Source organism: Balaenoptera ricei, chromosome 15 (genome assembly GCF_028023285.1).
Source record: "Balaenoptera ricei isolate mBalRic1 chromosome 15, mBalRic1.hap2, whole genome shotgun sequence".
NCBI classification, from domain to species: domain Eukaryota; kingdom Metazoa; phylum Chordata; class Mammalia; order Artiodactyla; family Balaenopteridae; genus Balaenoptera; species Balaenoptera ricei.
Genome location: NC_082653.1, coordinates 84131953 through 84159118, shown reverse-complemented (window position 1 = coordinate 84159118; position 27166 = coordinate 84131953). Strand labels below are relative to the sequence as shown.

The 27166-nt window shown below is 41.3% G+C and overlaps 1 protein-coding gene across 1 annotated transcript in view; it reads right to left on the bottom strand.

The window, feature by feature from the left end:
* Positions 1 to 27166, bottom strand: part of BAIAP2L1 (BAR/IMD domain containing adaptor protein 2 like 1) — an 86910-nt gene that overhangs the window by 39295 nt on the left and 20449 nt on the right. Inside the window, exons 2-3 of the mRNA XM_059896635.1 lie at positions 24977 to 25052; positions 20162 to 20248 (exon numbers count right to left, since the gene is read on the bottom strand). Coding sequence (XP_059752618.1) covers positions 20162 to 20248; positions 24977 to 25052 — 163 coding nt within the window. The remainder of the gene's footprint in view (positions 1 to 20161; positions 20249 to 24976; positions 25053 to 27166) is intronic.

Genomic DNA, 27166 nt, shown 5'->3' with positions numbered 1-27166 from the left:
CAAATGACTAGAAATATTATACCTATGGAAAAACCTGTACAGTGTATGAATGCCTACAGCAGCTTTATTTATATTGCCAAACCCTGGAAACAACCCAGATGAGTGGACAAACAAACTGTGGTACATCTGTACAACTGGATATTATTCAGGGATTAAAAAGAAACCAGCTATTATTTAAACGTATGTTGTTTAGTGAAAGAAGTCAGTCTGAAAAGGCTGCATGGTACACAATTCCAACTAAGTGACATTCTGGAGAAGGCAAAACTATAAAAACAGTAAAAAGATCGGTGACTGCCAAGGACTGGTGGGGGGGTGGCTGTTTATACACTTGTCAACCTCATAGAACCCCAACATAAACTATGGTCTTTAGTTAATAATACTGTACCAATACTGGTTCATCATTTGTAACCAATGCAAGATGTTAAAAACAGGGGAAATAGTGAGTGGGGGAGAGAGTGTGTGTGAGAACTGTGTGAGATCTATTCAATTTTGTATAAACCTAAAACTGCTCTAAAAAATAAAGTCTATTAATTAAAAATAAATTCACAGCAGCCATCTGGAACCTGCAGTGATTAGGAACCAGCACCCTGCTTGGAGGAACACACACGTAGTGTCTGAACGTTTCTGGCAGTTACACATGGAAGAGGACTTGATCTTCTGATCCCGTTACCTATGTGCCCCCCGGTGCCTGCCTGGAACACACCGGCCTTAAAAGTCTGGTTGTTAATGAACACACTGAGCAAACAAATGAAAGGGTGACTGCAGCGAAGCGTGGAAGTTCAGTGGCGGCAGGAGAAGAAAACCAGCAAAAGCTGGACCTATCAGGAAGTGGCATCTGTAGTGTTTGATTGTATCGGTATAACTATACTGATTAGGAATATACAGGGAAAGTGACTTGTGTGGAACCCAAATGCCTGGCCCCTGACTTGTGAGCGCTGGGCACCCATCTGCAGCCACAGCAGAGCCGGCCGGCCGGCTCCAGGTGGGGCTGTTTCCACCCTCAGGGCTCCAGGAGCAAGTTCCTGTCATCTTTTGTTTCCTATCACCAAGACTTAGTAACACTGAGGTCCAGTCTCAGAGGCTTCTGAGTCACAAACAAGATAATTTTTTTAAAAAAAACAAGAGACATATTTGTTTATAAAATTTTCATTTTGCCAAGCAAGAAGCTACAATCCCAGACTCTGTGGGTTCAGTGCTGGACACCTGGCAACCCGAGTTGTGAGGATTAAGTGCCTAACAAGTGGAATGGGCCAAGAGCAAGACACACGCTAGACACTCAGTGTTTGATTCCTTCCAGCTTCCTGATAAAAAGTGGGAGAGGAAGGGAGAGACGAGGGAGAAGGGAGGAAGCTGGTATAAACTACTTATTTTGAAAGTTTGGCAATAGAAGAAAAGTGAATTAAGAAGGTAGCTAGAAAAAGAAACATTAAAACATTTTTTCTTTTTTAAGAAACATTTTCTTTTTCTAAATAAGGTCTGAAGAAAAAATGGAAACTAATAAACCCCATACGACTGACACACTGAATTAACTTTAAGCTTATGTAAAAATGCTTTTAAAAATAAAATATTACTATTATCCTAACAACAGGACTTAAATCTCAATGGGAACTATCACTAGAAAACCTTCTGGATATTTTAAGATCAAGTCTTTTCAGTTAGGTATAGAGCAAATGCAATCCCACAATATCAGAGATCTAGTCTTCTCAATACCTAAGGTAATACCTAATAGAGATGTCCCCTCAGAAAATTATAACCAAGTATTATGTCAAGGAGGGTGGAGATTCGGGGCTTAGGTGATAATTCTGTCATTAGATTGATTCAGGAAGCAAACTGAATGTTTATTATCCACTTCATTTTTGATTAGCAATTAAACTAATTTAGCCTACCTGCTACACATAAGTGCTGTCAAGTTAAACAAAGTACAGGATTTGCAATGAAAATATTTCCCAAGTTGGATTTTAATGTACTGCTCTTATTTTAGCTAAAAGAACAATGTGAATTTATTCAAGTGTATCAATTATATCACACAAATAATTTATCAATTTTGCATCCATATACAGATTATAAACAGTTGTCTTCTTTACATGTGAATGTAAAATACAGCATGAAAAGATTAAAAGTTTTCTATAAGTTATTACATCAAGTGAGGTAAATTAACATTAATTATTTATTTTCCTTTTTCATCAATTAGTAGATTAAGGTTAAAATACAACCATTTTGATGCCAACAAAAATGATAGCAGGTGCGCATTATCAATAATGAATGAAGCTGACAACCAGTTATTCTTATGGAATCACTAATTAACTGCAGGCATTTTCATTTAAGCTTGAAAAATGCTACATCTGAAAAAATTTTAAGTTCTTTAAATTAAAACAGGACCCCCAAACACAAAGATGAGGACAAAACACAGGTAGAGGAGGCACTAAGAGACAGTTTCCGTCCAGTATTACTGAGTAAAACCATCTTAAATTTTTAAGTGAAGAAATTTTTCAAAAGACTATGGTTTTTTGTTGTTTTCTTTTAAGGCAACCAGTTCTAATTAGGCAAGTTTAAAAACACAAAATAAAAGTGGACTACTGCTCCCAACTTTTGGATGGAAAGCCATTAATCTAAAACCATACTCCCCATGTGGATGTTGGTTAGTCCTATTATGACGTGAATTTAAGGGAGATTCCACAAAATCCAGAATCCATTTTATTATATCTCTTACTCCGAAGGGACAACTGAGCAAACAGGATAACTTGGTGCTTTCACAGTTCAAAAGTATTCCTCACCTTCTTCCACTTCAGACGGGAAGATGACAACTGTATGATCCTCACGGGCAGCTTACAGGTGTCAAGTCCTTGCCTTGTGCCAAGCACGGTGCTAGCTGCCTTACAGAAATGGCCTCATTTAGTAATCACAGCCCAAGAAGTAGCTCTATTACCTCACGGTACAGAAGGGGAAGCTGAGACTTCGAGAGGTTAGATGATTTTTCCCCAAATTACACAAGTGCTAAAGGTGGTGGGGCTGGAATTTGAACTCATGTCCGACCCCGAGCCTGTGCTCTTAACTACTTTGCATCCTCACTCAAATATGCAAAAGGAATTAGATTTTCCCTACCGGGTACCCTAGGACAGAATGATGCCCAGTACGTGTGAATTACAGGGACAGGCATGTGTACCCAACATCCACCAGAACACTTTAATTATTAGGGCTGTTTGAAGATAGAACAGGCTACCTCTGGGGGGGCAGTATCACAGAGGCACGGACGCACTGGGTGAGGGCCGGCCTGGCCGCTTGAAGCCATTTCAGCTCAATGTTTGGTTTGTGCAGGAAGTAAAACCAAAGTAGTAGGACTGAATCCCCAAGGCAGCCCATGACAACCAGCCTCCCCACACCTGTCACAGCCCAAACACACCACACACACAGGCCCTAACTCCAAGTCAAACAGAGCGGTCGATGGCCACCTTGCCTGATGCACCTAAACTTTTGAAACAAACTAAAAAAATGCTTTAGGAAAGGAACTAGGGAGGCATAAAGAGATGGCGATCCACTGCAAACGGCAGGGAACCCCACAGCCTGCAGCACAGCTACACTGGGGAAGAGCGCTCAGAACAGGGCTGGGCTGCCAGCCCGACTGGCACGTTCCTGCGGCTGTGAGGCTTTATGTGGGGTGGGGAGGGCTGGTCCCTGCATCCCTGGTTCATCTGTATGATGGACATGTAAACAAACAGCCCCCGATACGACCTGGCGAGAATCAAATGAGAACACAGAGGTGAAGCATCTGACTCGCTGTGATGCTTATAATTGTTGGTTTCTTTGTGACTGAGGGAAGCCACAGGGCACCTTGCGCGAGCGAAAGAGGGCCCGTCTTGCCCACAGGGATAAAAAGCTACAGGCACAATGAACTCCGGACCCACGTTTCCAGCTGCTGCCTCAACATTTCCGCTTGGTCTAACAGGCAGCCCAAACCTAAGACATCTACGAACAAACCCTGACTCTTCATCCACCACACCCCCTCACAGCTGGCGGCCAATGTACAGCAAAACCCACTGCCTCTCCCTTCGATCCCAGGCCGACCCAGCGTTCTGGCTACCTGCACTGGGACAACAGCCTCCCAACCCGTGTCCCTGCTCCCACCCTTCTACAGCCTATTCTTTGAGCAGAGCCGGGAAGAACCTTGCCCCTCCAGAGTTCAAAACCTTCAGAAGCTCGTCACCCTCACCTCAGGCCAAAAGGCAACGTTCTTACCATGACCCACAAGGCCCCACAGGGCCTGGTCCCACCCGTGCAGCCCACCTCCAGCCCTCATCCCCTCCCTCTCCCCATCTTTAACTGCACCTCAACCGACCGGCTTCCCAACTGGGACCCAAGCTCACCAGGCCTCAGGAACGCTGCACTTGCCGGCCTCCACGGAACGGTCTCCTGGGACATCCGCTCTCCCTCCTGACTGCATGTCCCTGACGCCCCACCCAAACCAGCTGCGCCCACCGCTTTCCTCCATCAGTGGCCCCTCGCCTCATTACTGCCTGGCAAATAGACCTGTTTACCACCCACTAGAACACAAGTTCCCGAGAGCAGGGACTTGAACGTACTGACTTATCCCTAAGTGATCAGAACACCGCCTAGCAGACACTCACTGAATTGAGCATACTGCTATGCAAATGAGGGAAGAAACACTACTGTGATCCCCTGATTACTGAATATTTGGTTTTATGTGCTTTTCAGAAAACCACAGAAGGACTTTGTAGTTAAAGGACAATTTTTCACAAGAGCAAAGAAGAACAAACCCTGCACTCGTCCCGCTACCACAATGCTCACTCTCCTCCCCAGCGCTGGGACTCCACCTCGGTGCCAAGAGAGGACAATTTAAAGAAGTGAAGTGTAGGCAGCCATCAAAATGATGAGTAAATGGATTACTTATGAATTCAAAGAAATACGTGTGGAATGTTAAGTTAAAAAAGCAGTGCTCCCTCAATGTTCAGAGTAGCACTCTTTACAATAGCCAAGACATGGAAACAACCTAAGTGTCCATCGACAGATGAATGGATAAAGAAGATGTGGCATATATCAATATATACAATGGAATATTACTCCACCATAAAAAAAAAAGGAATGAAACAATGCCATTTGCAGCAACACGGATGAACCTAGAGATTATCATACTAAGTGAAGTAAGTCAGACAAAGACAAATATCATACGATATCACTTATATATAGAATCTAAAAAAATGATACAAATGAATTTATTTACAAAACAGAAATAAGACTACAGACATAGAAAACAAATTTATGATTACCAAAGGGGAAAGCAGGGAGAGGGATAAATTAGTAGTCTGGGATTAGCAGATACAAACTACTATATATAAAATATAGGTACTACTGTATATAGCACAGGGAACTATATTCAATATTTTGTAATAAACTATAATGGAAAAGAATCTGAAAAAGAATATATATATATATATATATATATATATATATATATATATGACTGAATCACTTTGCTGTACACCACAAACTAATGCAACATTATAAATCAACTATACTTTGATTAAAAAAAAAAAGCAGTGCCCAAGATAGTTTATATAGCCACGGGTTTTAATTATTTTAAAACAGACATTTTAAAATAATAAGGATAGAAACTGTTTCTTAGGTTCATTTTTCAGTAAAAGTATTAATTTTTTAAAAACTTGAAGTGTATTTTAATACTCATTATAAAACAAGTTCTAAACTTCCTAGAGGATTCATAAGTTGTTTTAAAATATTAATATGAAGTGGAAAGTTGGGCAGGATTGAGTAGAGAATAAAAGTGAGATAATATTAAAGCATTTAATCATATATATATATGGAGAGAAAAAAGTCACAAGTTTCTACTGTTATAAAAATGGAAGCTGCTATCAGCTATGGCTTTGAGTTATAAATACCCGAGACATATACACATATCAGCTTCACTGCACTCAAGAGTTACAGGAATAGACTTATTCTGGACACTAAGAGTCCAGTTTTTAGTTGTAAAGAGCGTGCCATTTAATTTGCCTTTTTAGTCATCTCATAATTTTTATCTTTGAACTCATGCTCCTAAAATATTAGTCAGCTTTTAATAATGCAAAACCTTTTAGTCCTAATAATACTAACTCTTACTTCAATTTGAAATGAGACATACAAACACAGAATCTGTAGCCTATCACTCAAAGTAATAAGGCTCCAATTCTAACCTACACTCACGATCCCCTCCATGAGCCCTGAATCCCAGGCAAACTGAAATATCCCCTGTCCCCTCCACCAGAAACCACCCCCTTCCTACTCAGGATTACAGCATCCCCTGACTCAGTCTGCCTCTGCCTCCTCCACCTGCGTGTGGGTGTGATCGCCTCCTCCCATGAAGTCCTGTATAGCCTTTGTACCTTTTACTCTTGCACTGGGTCCTGTATTAAAGCTATGTATGTATATATTTTCATAATCTCCCTTACTAAGCTGTAGATACCCTGAAGGTGGGGACCAAGTTTATTAATGCTGTAAATGACAGTCATGGTTTCAAGAAAGCCTAGAAAAACCTGATTCATAGAGTTAGAATGCAAGAGCCCAACACCCTTATCTGATACACTCATTTAGTCCATCAAAAAACATTTCTAAGCTCATCCTAGAGCTTACTTCTCACTGAACATTTCACTGAGCGGGGCAGTGGTGGCACATTTGTTGTGACTGCTGCCATCTCCCCCTCTGGAACCTCCCTAGAGCAGACACTGCTAAAGGACCATCAGGATACCTCCCCCAGCCTCAGAATCCTTCTCGAGACATTGCTGCAAGCACAGCTCTTCATAGCTCCTTTGCAGGTTTTACAGGAGGACTTGTCCCAAGGCCATTTTCTATACTGACCCAAATGCCGGCTTCCTGTCACTTCCTCCCACTGGATTTCAGGAACAATACACAAGCGACTACACCCTTCTGTTGCACACCCTGTCTTCCAGATTTTAAAGACTACTTTTGTAATTTGTTCCCTGTGTAGAAACCCAACTTTTGTAGGGTCCTCTTTAAGGAGTACAAAATCACAAATTCAAAATTAAGTACAGGTTTTAAAAGATGTCGTGAAACTGAGAGGCCTTAAAGCTTAAACTCGGAGTCTGTGGGAAACCCTGCACTCGCCATGGAATCAACCAACTGGAATTTAAACCCCAGCTTCATTCCTAACTACTTGTGTGAAGTTAGACAAGTTATTTAACCTAAGTTTTCGTTTTCTTGTTTATAAAATGGGAATGATATCTCCTTCCTCAGAGGACTGCTGTGAGAATTACATGAGACTCTTGAATTTTGTATTTCCATTAACGCCAAGAAAATTCATTAAAGTTTTTTTATATTGAGGTATAATTAACATATCATATTGTATTAGTTTCAGGTATACAAAATGATTCAATGTCTGTATACACTGCAAAACATTCACCACAAGAAGTCGTTACCACCTGTTACCATACGTTACCAAAACATTTTGTGTGTGTGTGATGAGAATTTTTAAGTTATACTCTCTTGGCAACTTTCAAATATGCACTACAATATTATCGACTATAGTCATCATGCTGTACATTACATCCCAATGACTTACGTATTTTACAACTGGAAGTGTGCACCTCAAAATTCATTTACTGTGTAATTCATTCTGAGTCGGGCGGGGCCAACTAAAACCCTTCACAGGGGCTGGGAAATGGGTACCACTAGCCTCTTGAATCATTACAATGTCTATTATATTGTTTTTAGTATGAATTAATTAGGATATCCCATATATTGGGGACTTCTCAGAAGTGGCATACTTGGGGTTTTTGGTGGTAGAATACACATAACCTAAATTTACCAATAGTGACATTTAGTACATTCACAATGTTGTACAACCATCAACACTATCCAGTTCAAAAACATTTCACTACCTGAAAAGGAAACCCTGTACCCATCAAGTAGTTATTCCCCATTCTCCCCTCTCCCCAGCCCCCGGCAACCACCAATCTGCTTTTTGTCTCTTATGAATTTGCTCTAGAACTTTTGTATGAATGGAATCTTACAATATGTGGCCTTTTAATCTGGCTTCTGTCACTTGGCACGTTTTCAAGGTTCATCCATGTTGTAGCATGCATCAGTACCTCATTCTTTATGACGGAATAACACCCTACAGTATGGATATACTACATTTTGTTTATCAATTCATCAGTTGCTGGACATTTGGGTTGTTTCCACCTTGTGCCTGCTGGGAATAATGCTAAGATTTTGTATGGGCATATGTTTCATTTCTCTTGAGGAGACATCTAAGGAATGGAATTGCCGGGTCATAAGGTAAACTGTATTTTGAGGAACTGACAGACTCTTTTCCAATGCAGCTGCTCCATTTTACATTCCCACCGGCAATGCACAAGGGTTCCCATTTCTCTACATCTCTGCCAACACATGCCATCGTCTCTTTAATTACAGCTGCTGTGCGGTGTGAAGTGGTATCTCACTGTGGTTATGATGTGCAAATCCCTAATGGCTAATGGTGTTGACCATCTTTTCATGTGCTCCTTGTCATCCTTACTTTTTTTTTTTTTTTCCTTCAATTGAGGGATAGCTGATTTACACTGGCATCCTTACTTTTAATAATCTTGTTAAGGCATCCAGACCAGGAAAGAGTACCTGAGGAAGTGCATTTACTTCCAAGTGGCTGAAGACCAAAAACATTCAGAACCCCATGTGCGCTAACAAGGAATCTATCACACACCCCCCCCCCCCAACCCCGAGGCTGTCACTCTCCTCCGCAGCATGCCCGCGTGCTTGGGAACATGTGGCCAGCAGGGTCAAGGCAGGCCTCACCCGCACCATGATTCTAACTACGCCTGTCTCCGCCGTGTCCCTCTCCCTTTAACTTCGCTGTCCTCCCCCCTCAACCTCCTGCAGGGGCCATACCCTTTGCTGTGTCTGGTGCCTCTGACCAGAGCCACTCTTTCTTGCTGTGAAGTCCCTTCCCCTACTTGTGTGTTAGACCTTTGTGTTTTTGTTTGACTCCTGATTTCAGGTCCAGCATAGCGCCATGAATAGAGTAAGACACCGCGGGCATTTGTGAGAGGATGCGGGTAGCCCTCGTGAATGACGACAGAGGCGGTCACGAGGCAGAGCCCCCAGGCCCCTGCCTCGTGGAGACCTGGACAGTTGCTGCGGCCCTCTGACCACTGTTCTTTGGCCACGGCTGAGAGCCTGAGAATAAGGAGTCCTACCCTCTCCCCATCCGGAGTTGACAGGACACATGATATCCTTTGAGGAGAAAAAGACCAATTTAAGTAACTGTGAAAACTGGGTTTAAACAAGATAATTTTCCCTTCACACACTTCAAAATTCAGAGATTTAAGAGAACGGGCAAGTATCGTGAAGTGCATTGAAAAATAGGCAATGACATTTCAGACTGACATTCAGGATGTGCCCATCATGCCGTCAGGAAGCATTAAATGTTAAAATGACTGATCTCGATTTGACATCTTAGCTTTTATACTTGTAGTTTTTACTAATTATGATATATCATCTGCACATATGGTTACCTCAAAGCTGGGAGAAGGAATGCTTTTCTTATAATAACTTCTATAGAGAGGTACAATTTACAACACAGAACATCCTCTCACAGTTTTAGAAATTTATATATACTTATACCAATATGCCTAGATGATATATGGACTTATATGGTATGTGCTCATATAGCTGTTATAAATTATACATTTATAAATTATAAGCCTATCTTTCTCTACAGTTAGATCTTTTTTTGCTCCCAAAGAGGTGCCACCTGAAGATTGAAATGGCAAGTCATTTGCAAAGTTGGAATAAATGGTCATGGAATAAATGCTCCTAATACAAAATACAAACTCTTGATTAAAGCTGATGAAAACACAAAATACAGAATCATACTCACATGATCAATCAGTTTCAGACTATATTATGGTTCACTATTTAACACAATCTTTTATCTGCTGAACTATAATGGACAGGACAATCTGACTGCCATAAAATAAATCACATCAGAAAAAGTCCATCTTTTCGACGTGTAGAAAATTAAATCAGTGTAATAGGCCACACAGCTGGCAGGTTACCTGGGCTCAAATTAACCAGCCGTTAACCAGTTGGGTGACTTTGGCAAGTTATTTAACTCTCTTTGAACCCCAGTTTCCTCATCTGTAAAATGAAAATAATAATAATAATAGTACCCACTTCAGAGAGCTATCACGATGAGTACTGGAGTTAATATGCATACATCAGGTACAATGTTAAGCAAATAAAATAAATTCCCTATTAACTGTTTCCTTTTTTTGCAAAAAGGATTTTAATCTCTTTAAAGTGAGCCTCACCTGCAACTAAAAGATAAATGGTTTTGGTCAATAACAACTGCTTTGACTCAGCTTAGCTCTCTCATTGACTCTGGCATGAATTCTTTTATTTTATCTAGACCTTAGGAATCTATTTATGATATTTCTCTGAATGAATAACATTTAAAAAAAATATTTCAGGTATTTTTTTCTGCTCTTATTTTTAAGACCCTAGACTGTCAGGTTGGATTTTGAATGTCAACAAGACAAAACTGTAATAAATATATTTTTTTAAATTGCATGACCAATAAACATTCTATCAATAACAAAAGAAAACCTATGATTTTCTAGGTTCCCTGATGGTGAGGAGATAAAATCTTCTGTTTTGTGATCAATTTAAGAAACTGGCCCAAACAATTTAACAGATGATTCAAAATAATGTGGGCTTCACTGGTGGCGCAGTGGTTAAGAATCCACCTGCCAATGCAGGGGACACGGGTTCGAGCCCTGGTCCTAGAAGAACCCACATGCCACGGAGCAGCTAAGCCCGTGTGCCACAATTACTGAGCCTGTGCTCTAGAGCCTGCGTGCAACAACTACTGAGCCCATGTGCTGCAACTACTGAAGCCCACGCACCTAGAGCCCATGCTCTGCAACAGGAGAAGCCATCGCAATGAGAAGCCGACGCACCGCAAGGAAGAGTAGCCCCCGCTCGATGCAACTAAAGAAAGCCCAGGCGCCGCAATGAAGACCCAATGCAGCCATACATACATACATACATACATAATGTAATAGCTGGCTGAATTGGAACATAATAACATAGTCTAAATTTATGTAATGCTGAGGTTCTCATACCTCACAGGAAATTTGTCAACTCCCTGAAGAAAGTCCCCTGTTATTCCTTCAGAAATAAGTGAGAACAAGCTTTATTTTTCTATGGTTTAAAGATGAAAAAACTGGTTCAAAGTTTCTTTTGAATATTTTGCCAAAATATTTTCCCCTGACCATTTCTGTTTTCCCTTTCCGCCATTTCCATATTTCCTAAGTCTTAAAAAATAAATGTCATTTGATTTAGGGACAAAACTGGAAGCTTTAGACAAATTTCAGTTTCCTCTTTTAAATAAGCACTGTTCCTTGAGTTGAACTGTGTACCTGTGATAAGGATTTATGTGCATGGCTACAGGTACACACCCTGACGACCTGACTCACATGAATTATTATTCATATGACTTCCTATTTAACAAACACAGTGGATTAAAATATTTTACCTGCCAAATCCTGACTACAGAGCTCTGGTCTTTGGCTTTGCATTTGTCTGTTCGTTTGTTCCTCCCAACAGGGCAAGGCAGTTTCACCCCAGAGCTGCTTACACGCTGTGGTTATTGGGATCATGCTGTTAATGTGTGTTAAACCCAAGCACTTAGTAACAGACTACAGGAATGATCCCGAAAGTATAGTCTTAAACCCAAGCACTTAGACCGCAGATGGTAAGGAGCTGCTTTTTCTTTGGAGAAAAGGATATCAAATCCCTCACACGATGGCTCTGTCCTGACTGACTTAAGCAACTGGATGACCTTAAAGGCCTTCTGCTGTCAAGTAAGGGCCTGCAAGGGGCCGGGTTGTAAACAGTTCAGGTCTCCTCTGTTGCAACCGCTAAGCTCTGCCACTGTAGCTGCAGACAACACATGAACAAGTGGGCACGGCCGTGTCCCAATAAAATTTTAGTTTCAAATCGGTGCTGGCCAGCCCCTTGGTTCTTGTTTGCTTGGTTAAGGCACAACTGATAAAAGGTGATGCTTTAACAAAGCGAATTTGAAGGCAACTTCAAAATATATGCTAATTCTTACTGTAATCTTCTAGTGGTTCAGCATTTAGCATAAAAATGACTAAAATTTGGCATTTCTCTTGAATCATTAGAATTTTTCTATTACTTTCAATTATAGTTGAGAAAAAGCAATGACACATTTCCTCAATATTCTCTATAATAGGAGAACAGACTCTATTCATAAAGGACCTTTTATTTTCAAGAGAAAACCATTAGGAATGACTCTTGGGAGAAGGATGTGTATCTAGCCTATTTATAGAAAATTAAAACCTGCCATTATTTAAGTTTTAGATAATTAGAATAGCTTACAAATTTTAGACATTTAAAGATATTTTCCATAAAGTCTGAGTCACTTTCCCTGCAAAACTGGCAGAATACCTTTGTTAGTATGGATACAACAGAAAATAAAGGAGCATTTCATTTGCACATTCTAAATATTTTACAAGAATTTTATCAAATGGTAAATCATATTCCATCAACTATTTTTATTTTCTAAGAACTAAACATATTTAAATGAGAGAAGCTCCACCATTGCTTGGCATTTCTACTTTTCATTTCTTGGTGACTTCCAATAGCAAAACTTTTACACCTCCATAGGTGACCCCAACATGGAAGAGAACATGAGATGACAATAAAACCCATACAGAAATGTTTCCACATGAATGAGAATCAAGAGGCACAATAAAGCATCAGCAGAATTAGACTGTCAAGAACTTCAAACTGGGACTTCCCTGGTGGCGCATTGGTTAAGAATGCCTGCCAATGCAGGGGACACGGGTTCGAGCCCTGGACCTGCAAGATCCCACATGACACGGAGCAACTAAGCCTGCGTGCCACAACTACTAAGCCTGCGCTCTAGAGCCCGCGAGCCACAACTACTGAGCCCACATGCTGCTACTACTGCAGCCTGCGTGCCTACAGCCTGTGCTCTGCAACAAAGAGAAGCCACTGCAATGAGAAGCCCGCACACCACAACAAAGAGTAGCCCCTACTCGCCGCAACTAGAGAAAGCCCACGCACGGCAACGAAGACCCAATGCAGCCAATAAATAAATAAATAAATTTAAAAAAAAGAACTTCAAACTGCACTGATAATAAAAAGAATCAAAACAGAAAAACAAAACTTTATTAAAAGTTGATTGGCAAACTCAATAATAAAAAGACAAATAACCCAAGTAAAAATGGGCAAAAGATCTGAATAGACATTTCTCCAAAGATGATATGCAATGACCAGTAAGAACATGAAAAGATACTCAACATTAGCCACTAGGGAAACGTAAATCAAAACTCAAATGAGGTAGTACCTCACACTCACTAGGATGGCTATAATAAAAAAGACAGACAATAACAAGTGTTGGCAAGGACTTAAAGAAGTTGGAACCCTCATACATTACTGGTGGGAATATAAAATGGTGCATTCACTTTGAAAAACACTCTGGCAGTTCCTCAAAGGGTTAAATTTAGAGTTAACATATGAGCCAGCAATGCCACTCCTAAGTGTATACCCAAGAGACAGAAAAACATATGTATACACAAAATTTGTACACAAATGTTCATAGCAGCAGTATGTTTTAATAGCTAAAAGGTAGAAGCAACCTAAATATCAACTGATAAAACAGATAAACAAAACGTGGTATATCTATACAATAGGATATTATCATCCATAAAAAGAAAGGAAGTACTGCTATATGTTACAATGTGAATGACCCCTGAAATCATTGTGCTAAGTGAAAGAAACCAGTGACAAAAGATCACATATTGTATGATTCTATTTATGTGAAAAGTCCAGCAAAACCAACTCCATAGGAGACAAAATATATTAATGGTTAAATACGACTGGAGTTGGGGGTGAATGGGAGGTGACTGCTAATGGGTATGTGATTTCTTTTTGGAGTGAGGAAAATATTCTAAAGTTGACTGTGGTGATAATTTAAAACTTTGTGACTATACTAAAAACCACTGAACTATACACTTTAAATGGGGCAATTGTACTATATGTTAATCAGATCTCAATAGAGCTATTATTAAAATGATAAAAATTAATTCACAGATTTCAAAAGAACTAAATAGAATTTATAGTAATGAAAAAGAATGACAAATTGAAATCTCAACAGAATAAAAAAAGTAGAAAATAAAAAATTTAAAATGACATTTACAATAGGACAAAAATGTCATAAGTATCTAAAAATGCATGTATAAAAATGTGCAAGACTTCTACAATGAAAATTACAAAATAGTGCTAACAGAAATTAAAGAAGTCCCAAGTAATTAAAAGGATGTACCATCTTCATGGATTAGAAGATTGAGTCAGTTCTCCCTAAATTCATCTATAGATTCAATCTATAGTCAAAAATTCGATACTTTTTTTTTTTAGTGAGAATTGACAAGCTGATTCTAAAGAACATGTAGATGCGGAAGTCCTATAATAGCTAAGACAATCTCGAATAAGATCTACTTACTTTACTTGTTATCTCCTACTAGATATCAAGATTTATCATAAAGTTACAGTAATTAAGACAGTGTGGTGTTGCTGCAAGGACTGCAAATAGAGCACACAGACAGCAAAGTGTGTAGGTGTGTTGCCTCCCTGTTTCCCAGTGACAAACCCATGTGATGTGTTACAAATATGAATAATTGAAAGAGGAAGTGCAGCAAAGACATTAAAAGTGGTAACAATGACTGTAACTGGAGTTACAGAAGAAATACCTGCCTGTGGGAACGTCAACACTGCTACTGTTTGAGAGCCCCTGGATGTACAGCCACAAGAATGGAGTGAAGCCCAGAATCATCAACATAATTGAGGAAAGCGGTTGTGGTGAAAAGGATGAAGGTGTTTCAGAGAAAGTGATACCAGCCAAAAAAACTTCACATTAAAAGAACTCTCAAGGCTGTCTCACAACACTGAAATCACCGAGGATAAAATGCCGGAAGCTGATCCAAGCTTAGAAAGGAGCATGACAATTTGCAAAAGCATATTGTATCTTAAATTATACAAGAAGGCGACAAGAGTTGTTGAAACGACTCAAGTTTTTTACAAATAAATAAAAATGCTTTAACTATCAGTGTTTCTAATGCTTTAAAGTACTGTGTACTAAATAAATATCAGTTTTATTTTTTCCATTTCCTTACACATTTATAACTAAAAGTGAGTTTTTAATGTTTCTGACAAACATTTTTAAAGGTCACAGGACAATCATAATTTTCCCCATTGATTATTAAGATGGCTTTGCATGGTTTTAACTTGTATGGTCATCTTTGTGGTCCTACCTGTATTTAAAATTGAAGAATTTGAAGAGTTAAATGTATCATTTCAGAATTTAGAAAAAGAACAGCAGAATAATCCCAAAGATAGTACAAGGAAGAAAACAAGGGTAAGAGTAGAGATTAATGAAATAGAAAATGAAGATACAATGGAGAGAACTGAAATAATTTGTTCTTGAATAATCAAACAAAAACGTATATTCTTACAAACACATCACCTACTTTATGGAAGAGAATAATGTCAATGAAAAAAATTGGTACTGATTTTTGAGTTCTCAAATACTTGTGAACATATGAAGCGGCAACAGAGAGGCATCTTTCTGGTCTGTGAAACTTTAGAAAACACAAGGCACATTATCTCATTTCATCTTCAAACACCCAGAACGTGTTGCTGGCCTCTCCCTTAGTCCTGCCAACCACTCATAAGGTGACGTGTTGCCCAGGGTGGTGTAAGTTGACAGCGGCACTGTAACAACACAAGCTTTCCTGAGCATCTCTCAGGTGTTGGGCAGTCTCAGGGGAAAATAAGATCTGGCCTGGCCTCCCCGTCCTGGGTCACAGGATCGTTCCCAAGCAGCACCAATGCCGCCTACCATCCTCTCGCGGAGGTCACGGCCTCCACAGCCCTTGCTCTGCCTTGCTTGGCCGCAGAGCACATGGCTAAGGACACAGGACCCAATGTGGTTGCCCATGGAGGTTATCTCACCGCCACGCAGAAGGCTCTGACTGCCAAGTTTACCCTTATGGTCTACCAGCCTCCCCAGGGAAATGCGGGGTGGGTGAGCATCCGCCCCGCAGACCTCGGAGGAAACATCTATCCACAAGGCTCCTGAGGATGAGATGAGGCAACACACGAAGGACCCGGCACACAGCACGCACTCAATGAGACCTGAGTTTCTATGTGAAGCACAGCTGTACAAAAGTCAAGCAATACGTGTAAGAAGGCATACATATGTAAGTAAAACTTCTGTTAGTTCCATCTTCCTCAACCCTGTAACACCTGGTGTTTATGGTCAGGACCCTAGTGAAGCCACCATTTCCGAGGGGGCCAGTGAGCTCCAATCACCACACCTGCCAGCCCCTCCCCAGTCTTCGGCTGCTCTGACACCAACGATTCCCTCTCATCTCCTTCTTGAAAAGGTCCCCGTCGTGGGGTTCCCGCTTTCTTCCTCTTCAGCAACCCGTGATTGGCTGCCTCTTTCCTTTCCCTTCGCCTCAGTGAAGTGCAGTAAGTGCAGAGGTGAAGAGCTCAGATCCTCAAGTCGGACCACCTGCTACTGTGTGACCCAGGCACACACTTCACCTCTGGGTCTTATGTGGAAAACGGAGACAGCGGAAGTGCCTGCACCCAGCTCTGTGCAGGACGGCCCTGAGGACTAAATGAGATGCTGAACTAAAGGCCCTGTCGGGCACTGGGTCCTGTGCCCGAGGAGAGCAAGCACTCAATGTTGGCTCTTAGGCACAAACTCACCGGAAAAAAACGCTGGAAAGAAACATGGCAGTGATGAAAGAGGCTGTGAGACCGTGCAGGTACGTCGGCAGAGAGGAAGATGAGAGGAGGAAAGAAAGGAGAGAGAAACGGAGGCAGGGAAGATGCCCCAAGAGTTCGTGATGAAAAGATACCCAAAGGCTTGAGAAGAAAAGCAAAAGGACAGAAAAACAAAAACTACCCCACATCCCTAATTCATCTTCTGTGCTTGGGAGTCCCACTTCCCAAATAGGAATAGACTGGGAAGGATGGCTGTGGTCTACTGGAGAAACAACAATCATAAATAGAGTGTGAAGTACACACATGATAGTAAAACCACACAACCCATGTGGGAGAAAAACACTATCCCAATCAGAGACACAAGCAAAACTCAGCAGCACTTTGCAGCCCACGGCACAGCTAAAGCAGTAACATGTGTGTAAGTTCTTTCCTTTTACTGAAAGCCGTTGAAACAAGACCTTTGATAACCAGAGCTGCCTGACTGGTGGCACCATCGGGTGTCCTCCTAACAGCTGTGCCCTCTCCCCCTCGATGTATCCCTTGGCCAACCATGCCTGGGAAACCTCTGTTGCTGCTGGGTCATGGGCGTGTGATCCAAATCAGGCCAGAGGGAACAAGAGGGTGTGTGCTGGGGCTCCTGGGAAAAGGTTTCCTCCTCTGTAAAGGGTGCTCCTTCCTGCTTTTGGACATAGTGGGAAGAGGGAGGATGTGATACCTGAGACTAGCAATGGCAGGGCAGCCATCTTGGTACCATGAGGAGCTGGGTTTTAGGATGAGAAGAAAGAGAGAAAGTCCCAGAGTCCTTAGTAATGATTAACCAAGAACCCCTCGTTCCTGGCCTTCTTATGTGGGATAATAAACATCCTTATTGTTTACACCACTGTTAGTTGGGTGTTTTGTTACTTGTGGGCAAAAGCATCTTAAATGATTCACACAGCACTGGGTGAGCTGATGCCGAAAGAGGGATATCAAAATGAAAACACCCATAGCTACAAGTCAGAAATGGTACTGCTGCAGCTCTGTGCTACTAACAGAGGCCGACCCAGAAGACGAAAAGTAAAAGGCCAATCAACAGCCCCCCCCCACACACCTCTTCTTTCCTCTAAAGTGAGAAGAGACTGAAATGCTTAGCTTTGCCACCCTGATTTACATTAATAATGTATTTGGCCAAGTTTTCCAAGTTGAATCCTCACTACAAATTTCTATGAATTAAGTAAATATTTTTACTCAGAGGGTATTTTCCTCCCAAAGCAAAAATTTTAAACGGAAAATTGTATAACTATAGGATTTTTTTTTGCGGGGGGTGGGGCGTGGGAAAAGAAAGACTTCAGAGATAATACTCTTCAGGAATGAAAATTTTGAAATGATTCATAATCTTCACATATGTAATACCCCTTCAGTTTTTAACAAATGGAATTTATAACATAAGTTTCATAATAAAGTATGAAGACCGATACCAAAAAGTCAGTAACTAGATCAGAAAATCTTCTTGAGAAACAAGAAAGGTACAATCAACTTTAGGTCTCTCTTTAACAACAAAATAAAAAACTAAGCAAATCAAAAGAAGTAAATGTTAGGCCTCCAAAAGCAACTCCTACTAGGATTGCACTTTATCATGGAATGGCTGCAAGTGAGTAGGAAATTAACTACATGATAGAGTGAATATAAGCAAAAGGACAACTTGAAAAAAAAATGGCAGCAAGTAATTTCCATTCCCTCTGAATGAAATACAAACACATGAAAGAAACTGCACCATTGCAACATATTTTCCTTATTGAAACCGAAATTTTAAGCTCGTGTTTATAACAACATGGTTGCTGTGGAAACAGCTGATTCAACATTATAAACTCACAGCTGAATCAAATAAGGTGTGGAACAGAAGTCTTATTTAAACAGTGGCAAGAACCATAAAACAGTAAAAAGGCAAACTGAATGACGGTGAGTCAAAGCGCCATATGTGTTAACGTAAGGGTCATAGTTTTTTTCCCCCGATGCCTGACACAAATAGGATGTTTCTTTTTAATTTAGTTCTATTTTTGGAACCCTATAATCACCCCAATCAGCCCTCAAATGTCCTAAATTTTACTATCTGCTTCTGTCTACATAACACAGTGTGTATTTTATTAAATTGATCCACTTTGGACAGAGTTACTATAGTTCAGACCTTGCCAGAACAACAGAATACAAGTCAGGGCTTTGAAAATTTTCTACACGTAACTGATTCTATTCAGTATCGCAGTAGTGACTTATTCATCACCCAGCATCACTTCAGGCTTAGCTTTTGCCTACAGGTTTCAAGACTATGAACTCTTCCGGGACAAAAGCTGTCAGAGAATGTTAACGAGCGCCCAGATCCACTGCAAGCGCAGCAGCCCAGCCCCCAACCCCAGAACCATCATCACACCTTGAATTTGTTCCTTGGCTTTTATGGGTCAGTTAGGAGTTTTCCAAGCAATCCTGAAAACCCTCAAGACACTTAACATACGAATGGTGTGAATTATTTGAACCTTAAACATGTGCTCCTTTGCCCCTCTGCTTCCCTTTCCACTTTTTAATTGGAGAGGAACACACCTCTCTTTAAACACACACTTTACCAATCCTTTCCTCTGGTTTTCTGAACCTTTCAAATTCTGACAAACATTTTAAACTCTGAAATGTTACCCTCTGTCAAGTAAAACATATTTAACAAGTTATTAAAATGATGGTTATGTGCGGGGCTATTAAAAAAAAAAAAAAAATCCACCTTTCCCCGCTTCGGAGATGGTACAGCGAACCGGCTCTGTAAACAGAAGCCTTGGTGCTGCCGAGGGTGCGGCTGCCCTCGCCCTCCGCGTGTGCACAGGGGATCGATTCATACCAGCAAAACCGGAAAAATCACAACCGAGAGTGACTGTGGAAACAGCGACGGCCAAGAGCAGAAGGTAAAGGGGCTGGACTCTGCAAGGTGAGTCACAGGAAACGCTCTGCCAGAGGCCGGAGGCTGCGTGCACATCCCCTTCAGTTAGAAATGTGGGTCAAGGCTCCCCCGGCTTCACGCTTCAGGGATCAGCAGGGAACTAGGGCCCAAACCTCAGAGGCAGAAGCCCAGTTCCTAGTGGCCTGCCCTTAACTAAGCCTCCACTTTGGACAGACCGCGGAGGAGTCAATCACTGCAGAGGTGAACAAACCGGAGTGCTGGGCTAGCCCTCTTTTGCATTCTGGATTTGGGCCACTTCGTATGTTCTCATCAGGGCTCACAGGAGGAAGGCTCCGGAACCGCGCTCAAGTTGGGTTTATATGTAACGGACGGTCAGCTCACCCAGCTCTGTCGACACAGGGGACCCGGTGGCAATCTCACCAATCTTGGCCACTCCATCGTAGTAGGCTTTTCCCGCCAGAATCATAGCTAGACAGGGAAGGTGACACACACAATCATCACTTACACACGGAAAGGAGGAAACGACACAGAGGTTTTCTTCCAAACACCCCGGAGTCCCTCGCGGCTGAGGCAAGTGTGGCTCTCAGGGGGCAGGGCTTGAGCGTGAGAGCTGTGCCGGGGGCAGAGGTCCCTCCACTGCACTCCTGCAGGCCCCCCACCCACCGGAAAGCCCTCACGGGATCCTCGCCTCCGACCAGCCCTGGGGAACCTTCAGCAGCGGCAGAGGCCGGGGGTCCGGAGAAGGTTCTGCCTGCTCCTGATGCCAGCTCCAGAGGGGATATGTTCCTAACACGGAACTGGGGCTGGAACACACCCACTGCAGCAAGCTGGTCACTCTACAGCAACACAGGTCTGCAATACTGTTAGCTAGAGGGGATTGTGTGGGCTGGCCTAGGCGCCTAGGCCTTCTATGGCATTTTTACTTTTTCTATTGAAAAAGATATTCTGAGACACAAGCAACTACCATACTTGTTGCAAGGAGAAAAATCTATGAAATCTGAAATATATTATTATTTCAAAAAAAAATGAAATTACCTGAAAAATAACTGAATGCTCTGCTTTTTCTTTCTGCTCCTTTTTGGCAGAGACAGGAAAACTCTTACTGCTATACAAGCTGGATTCTAATGATCTTAAAAATCACATTTCTCCTTTCAAACTGATTCTGAAAACTACATTATAAGGTACAGAAATCTGCTTTTGATTTGTTTTTCTTTTCCTTTTTTTTCCCTTTCCTTTTTCTTTTTTTGGGGGGTGCGGGGAGGTTGTAGGTGGGAGCCAGGAGCAAGACAAATCTGGGTTTGAATTCTACTGTTACTTCCAACAACATGACCTTCTTGGGCAAGTTAGTTATCCTTTTTGAAACAAAGGATTTGAATCTATAAAATGCCCTAGCAGTGCGAGTATTGGACAAACTAATGGAAGCTGCTAATACCCATTCCTTCTGTCACTTTACACAGGCTGGGTTTCAGGAGACGGAAGGCGTACAACAAGCAAGCTTTTCAATAAGATCTAGCCTATTTAGTGTGACTTTGGAGAAAATATTTTATCTTGCTCAAAGGCTAGCTTCATACACAGACATCACTTTGCCCGGTAGCTTTGGAGATCACAGGATTTGGGAGATAAAAGAGCCCTAAGCAACCCCTCTCAGGTTCCTTTCCTCTCACTGAGAAGAAAACCTGAGGCCACACCAGTTTATAATGGGTATTGTTTTTAAAAGATGGATTTTAAAAGGTATTTCAAGTTTTAAAAAGGTGGGGGAGGAGGTCACAGAATGAATTAATGCCCAAGTCCCGCTGAAGATACTGCAGGCCAAAAAAAGTAGTATTTTCATGGCAAATTAATCTATTTTTGCATGTCTTGTAGAATTAAAAAAATTATGAAAGTTACAGCTTTTACTACATATATATACAAGTTCAGGAAATCTAATGCTCTACTCTATTATTATTTCATAAGACTAAGGATAACCATAAAGCGTAATTATAAAAAAGAGCAATAACAAATAGCATTTATGTAAACTTTCCAAATCATTACTTAAATTAATCTACCAGACTACATTAAGACATAGGGTGGTGATGTTATCACCCCGTTTCACGAAGTGGAGCAGAGAAGAGATATTCTGGGACGTGCCCAAGGTCAATGGCGAAGCAGAGGCAGTGCACACAACCCCGGCAGCTCTAAATCATGGTGCTTTTTGACTCTTTGGTCTCAGCTGGCACTGAAAAAGAGATGACTCCACCGAAAAACAAGGTTTATAGCCAGTAAACTGTCAAGTTAATATATGTAATATTTTAGTGGGAAGATTTAAAATTGCAAGGTGCTGATAAGCTGAAAAGCAAATTAACGGGGGAGAATGGTAATACAGGATTACACAACACTTAAATAAAATTTTTGGTTTGCATCCACACATTGAAATTTTTTCATTAACTGTTGACTTATGTTTAAAACTATTTAACCTTCTTAGTCTAGTAAAATATCCTGCTTTTATGATAAAGCTGCATTAACTTAAAAATTATAATTTATCCAGAAAAAAGAATAAACTAATATTTTCATAATTCTGTCCCCTTTTAATGTGGATACATTAGAGATTTTCTACCATTTACTGTTTTAAGGAATGAAGCTTATTAATTTTTAGTGGTTGATCAACTACTTCATCAATCTAAACTATACATTTCTACCAGAAAAACTTTCCTTAAAATATCAATATGATTTCACTACGTTACAGTTCTGCTCAAAAGCCTTCAATGGCCTCCCACTGGCCACAGGGTAAGCCTGTCACACTCCACGGAGTTCATCGTAGATTTTTATAGTCATGGCCTTCAATGAGTCACACCTCCCGGAATTCCCAGCTGGTGTAGTTGTCTAGGACGCTGATAGGCTGTTTGGTCATGTGACTTGCTTTGGCCAATGGGGTACGAGCAGGCATAACTCCCACGGGGTTTGTACTCTTGGGACAGCCAGCTATGCCTGAGAGAGGAAGTGAGCTCAGCCCCAGTGCACTGCAACTGTACAGTCCCAGGTGTACAGACAACTGTACTGCCTTTACAGGACGACTGAAAATAATGAACTACTGTTGTCTTAAGCCACCAAGCTTAGAGGCAGTTTGTTATGCGGCAATAGGTAACAGATGCTGTATCCAAATGCAGTCATAGTAGGACCTTGTTCCACCTTATGTTTAACTGTTCCCTCACAGCTTCTCACCCATGCTAGTGTGGACCCCAGGGCTCGGCTTGGATGCTGTCTTTTCTGCCTGAAGCACTAGTAAGCAGCGTCTGCCTACTGAAACCTAACGTCTGTCAGCTGGCTCAGCTCCTACACGGCCTCCTGCCTGCTCCATACTCCACCGGCCTCTGCTCAAACTCTTGTACAAGACGCTGCTCGTCCTATGCTCTTCATCAGCTGTGCTGCTGCCCTGGGCTATAATCTAACTGTTGACTGCACATCTGGCATCCTCGACTATACTACAGCTTCTTACCAACGACTTTACACATTTTATTGAAGTTTCTCAATGGCTTCAGCCAAAAACAGATGGCCTGCAGAAATCCTGGAACACCTTATGAAATGCAGAATAGGCCCCAGGAGGTGTTAAAGCGGTAGAGGCTGCTGGGGAGAAGCCTTGTTAGCAGGAGGCTAAGCTGTGGGCTCTTCACTGCGTCACCTTGTAAAACTCTGCCTCAGAGAGGCAGCTCATGCTAGAAAGAAAAAAATCACTGCAGGTCAGAGTGATTTCCTTCCCGGGGATGGATAAAGCGATGACTTTGTGGTCTTGTGACTAGGTAATCATCAGGAGAGAGTCAGCTTCCAAAACAAGGCTCCAGTTCTTTGAAGGAGGGAGGGGGCACCTATAGAAGTCACTGGTACTGCTCGAGGGAGAGGGAGGGAAATCCCAGGCCTGCTGCATTTCCTGACACTGAACACGTCTGGCCAAGAGCACAGAGATCCAGAAGGAAGTCAATAAGCAGTTTACTTTTGCAGTGACTGAAACGATAGCTCGTCCGCAATCCAAAGTCCCGAGTCACGCCAGCACCTCCCCTTTCCTGGAGCAGGCTCACACTGAGGGTGTGAGGGCGCAGGTTTACTTTCAAAACATCATCAGGGAGCAGCCAAAGGTGGGGTATCGTGAAAGAGAGAAAGAAGAGGGGAAAAAAAGACACAAAGCTTGGTCTGAAGCCTTCTTCAAATCTCAAACCGCTGGAAACTAAATTTTCTACTTATGTTACGTGCTGGTCTTAGTGAACCAGGGTAGATGGTAAAACTGGGATCTGAATATTTTGGGGGTGACACTTGCTACGTACAGAGAATTGTCCTGACCATGTTAGAATTTGGTGATTGTTAGCATCTTGAGTTTTCAAGGTGATCACTGATAAGGGACTTCCTTGACGGTCCAGTGGTTAAGACTTCACCTTCCAATGCAGGGGGTGTGGGTTCGATCCCTGGTTGGGGAGCTAAGATCCCACATGCCTCGGGGCCAGAAAACCAAAACATAAAACAGATGCAATACAGTAACAAATTCAATAAAGACTTTAAAAAAATGGTCCACATCAAGGTGATCACTGATGACGTTCCCCTTTTGGGAGGGGAATATATGTGTAGATGCACATTGGCTTCCTCAGATGAAATCTGTTCAAACCAGCAAACAACTCTGGTTCACAGAGAGACAAAAGCCAATGCCTGAGTTCATTTTAAATTAAGCACTCATTTTGAAATGAGAATCTAAGTTCAACCTTTAATTTAGATGTCTTTCCATTCAGGTTAAACATTTTATTTCTCATATTACTATCAAAAGTGATACACCCAAAGACAAGAAATTCTTCTACATAAATAAAAAGGAGAATAATTCCTATGCTTCAGGATCTTAAAATTTTAAGTACACTTTTTATATATGTTATTAGTTTACAAAGAATTTGGTGTAAAAAGTAGAAAACATGTTTATGTCAATGATATAAAAGATTAAGCAGTGTCAAAAAGCAAAATCTGATATTTAAGATATGTCACTTTTGGTAGCCTATTATTCAACTTACTCATTTCAAGTATACTAATATCCTATCATTGCAAAGTTCTACAGATTAATTGTAAACAGTTGCTACCAATTTAAAGATATTTTTAAAATTCAGTAGCATTTAAAAATAATTAAGTAAAATATTTAATGAATGGCTTTCATATGCACTCTATATTTATAAATTTAGAAAACAGACTTACCATTAACAGCTTTTTCATAATTTTTTCCTAGGTTTATTAAATTTCGTAGCCCAGGATTGAACTGTTCCATAACATTCTGACAAACAAACAAAAAAACCAAATTAATAAAATAAGCGAACAGCAGACCAAGTAATCTCTAGATGGTGTCACTGCATAGCCTAGGATCCCCACGTGTGCCTGATGGTACCGTCCACAAAGTCATGATTTGAAAGTAGTGAAGAGCACTTCCATCCTAACTGATGGAGTGGCGAGGCGCATGTGACCCTGGCAGTTCCCTGCCTGCCCAGGAGCTGCCTAGAATTTACTGTAAATGAAGCAGGTAGCAGACATTCCATCTCTACAAAGCACACCCTGTGGGGGCCATGAGTCCAGAAGCTGATGCTCCCTTTTGGGTTTAGGTAAGTTAATGGCTGTCATGATAGTGCTAAGAAACAGGGGCGCATGATAGGAACTTAATTATATGGGCAGTGTTTTGGCTATCAGTAGAACAGGAATTTCCAAGAGATGTTGTTTTTGCTCTGCCTAATTACTGGGGAAGGGATGGGGGTGGGTGTTGCTGACGGCCCTAAGACATAGGCCAGCCTAGAACTTTCTTTCTAGGTGGTCACTGGCATTTTTTTCCTAGCCATCAGTTCATTCATTATTCATGGAGTGTGCGGTAGGTCCTGTGCTCACAGCAGTGGAGGGGGAGACGTGGTTTCCCATTATGGACTTCATGATGCTCTATCTCTACAGATGTCATGGTTTTCATTTTTAAAAGTGTCATTTCTATATCACTAGAAGGTCATAAACATAGAGAGAAGTGCTATGACAAGTATAAAACAGGCGACTATTTAGAACATTGGCCTAAATTTAAAATGCTACCCTAAATCTGAAGTACAGACAAGAAATCATTCCTATGGGTCTCTGGCTTCTTGACCCAGAACACATGGTGACAGTATATCTGTCCCACCTACAAACCATAAGCTTCACAATATGAATCATTCCAGATAGACCAGCCAAATCCCTTTACCCCCCTCCCAAAATGTGTACCTTGTTTGTAGAGGACCAAGCAACAAAAAGAATAAAAAAACCACACAACATCCAAAGGGGCAGATACTTGACACATTATTCTTCGGGATAAAAAGGTTCTCCATTACGAGTTAGTAGAGAAAGACTATAATAACTTTATTAGACAGTATAAAGGCTTATCGTGAAAAAGAACCCCTGCCCCAACCCTTCCCCACCCCTGGCCTTACACCCATGTAACAGCTTGCTTGCAAGTGCTCTTTTGTATTTGCTGCCACAGTTTTGATGAATATTCTTGACTTCTCAATTTTGGACAGTAACTGCTGGCTTTCTGCTACGGTAGACAACCCTACTTTCCCTTTCCCAGTCTTTCTGATATAATTAAATAACAGTTTCCTGGGAAATCAACAGTCAAGGTTTATTATGACTCTGTAAATACTGGTCACTACAATGCAAGGAATGTACAAGAATTATGCTTCCTTTCTTGATATACTCTTTTTGTTTCTCCTGGGATTAAGAATTGTCTCATTCCCACCCCCGCCTTAGATTTTTCTATGTATCTACCTTAAATGTTTCCACACGCTCCATCGGATCTCATAGGAGCCTATCACTGTTTTTCAAATGTACAAAGCTGTCAGCTAATCTTCCATTCCATTTTTTTCCCCAGAACTTCCTCCAAGGACTCTCCGTCCTCTTACTCAGTCTGGCCTGACCGTTCCTGCCACACTGTTGCCCTTGCATGTCCCTTTCTGGTCCCCTGTGTGACAGTCTCATTAGCTGGATTCCACATCTTCCTCCTTCTTCATTTTATTGCTATCTGCTGGAGATCATTCTCCAAGAGTGACTTAAGAAATGACGCAGGAGGTAAATTTGAGTCCCCACGTGTCTGAAATTATCTTTACTTTGACATTTAACTGGTATTTCGCTGGGCTGTGTATTACAGGTTGAAAGTGATTTTCCCTTAGGATTTTAAAGATATTGCTCCAGTCTTCAATATCTAGTTTTGCTATTGAGAAGTCGGCTGTCATTTGTATATGACTTTTTTTTTCTGGTGGGGGGCAGGTGGTGGGAGGGGGCTTATTTCTGGAACCCTTCTCTTTATCCCTGTGCTCTGAAACTACCCAATGGTCTGTCTCAGTGTGGGTACTTTTTTCATTTATTTTACTGGGCACTCAACAGACC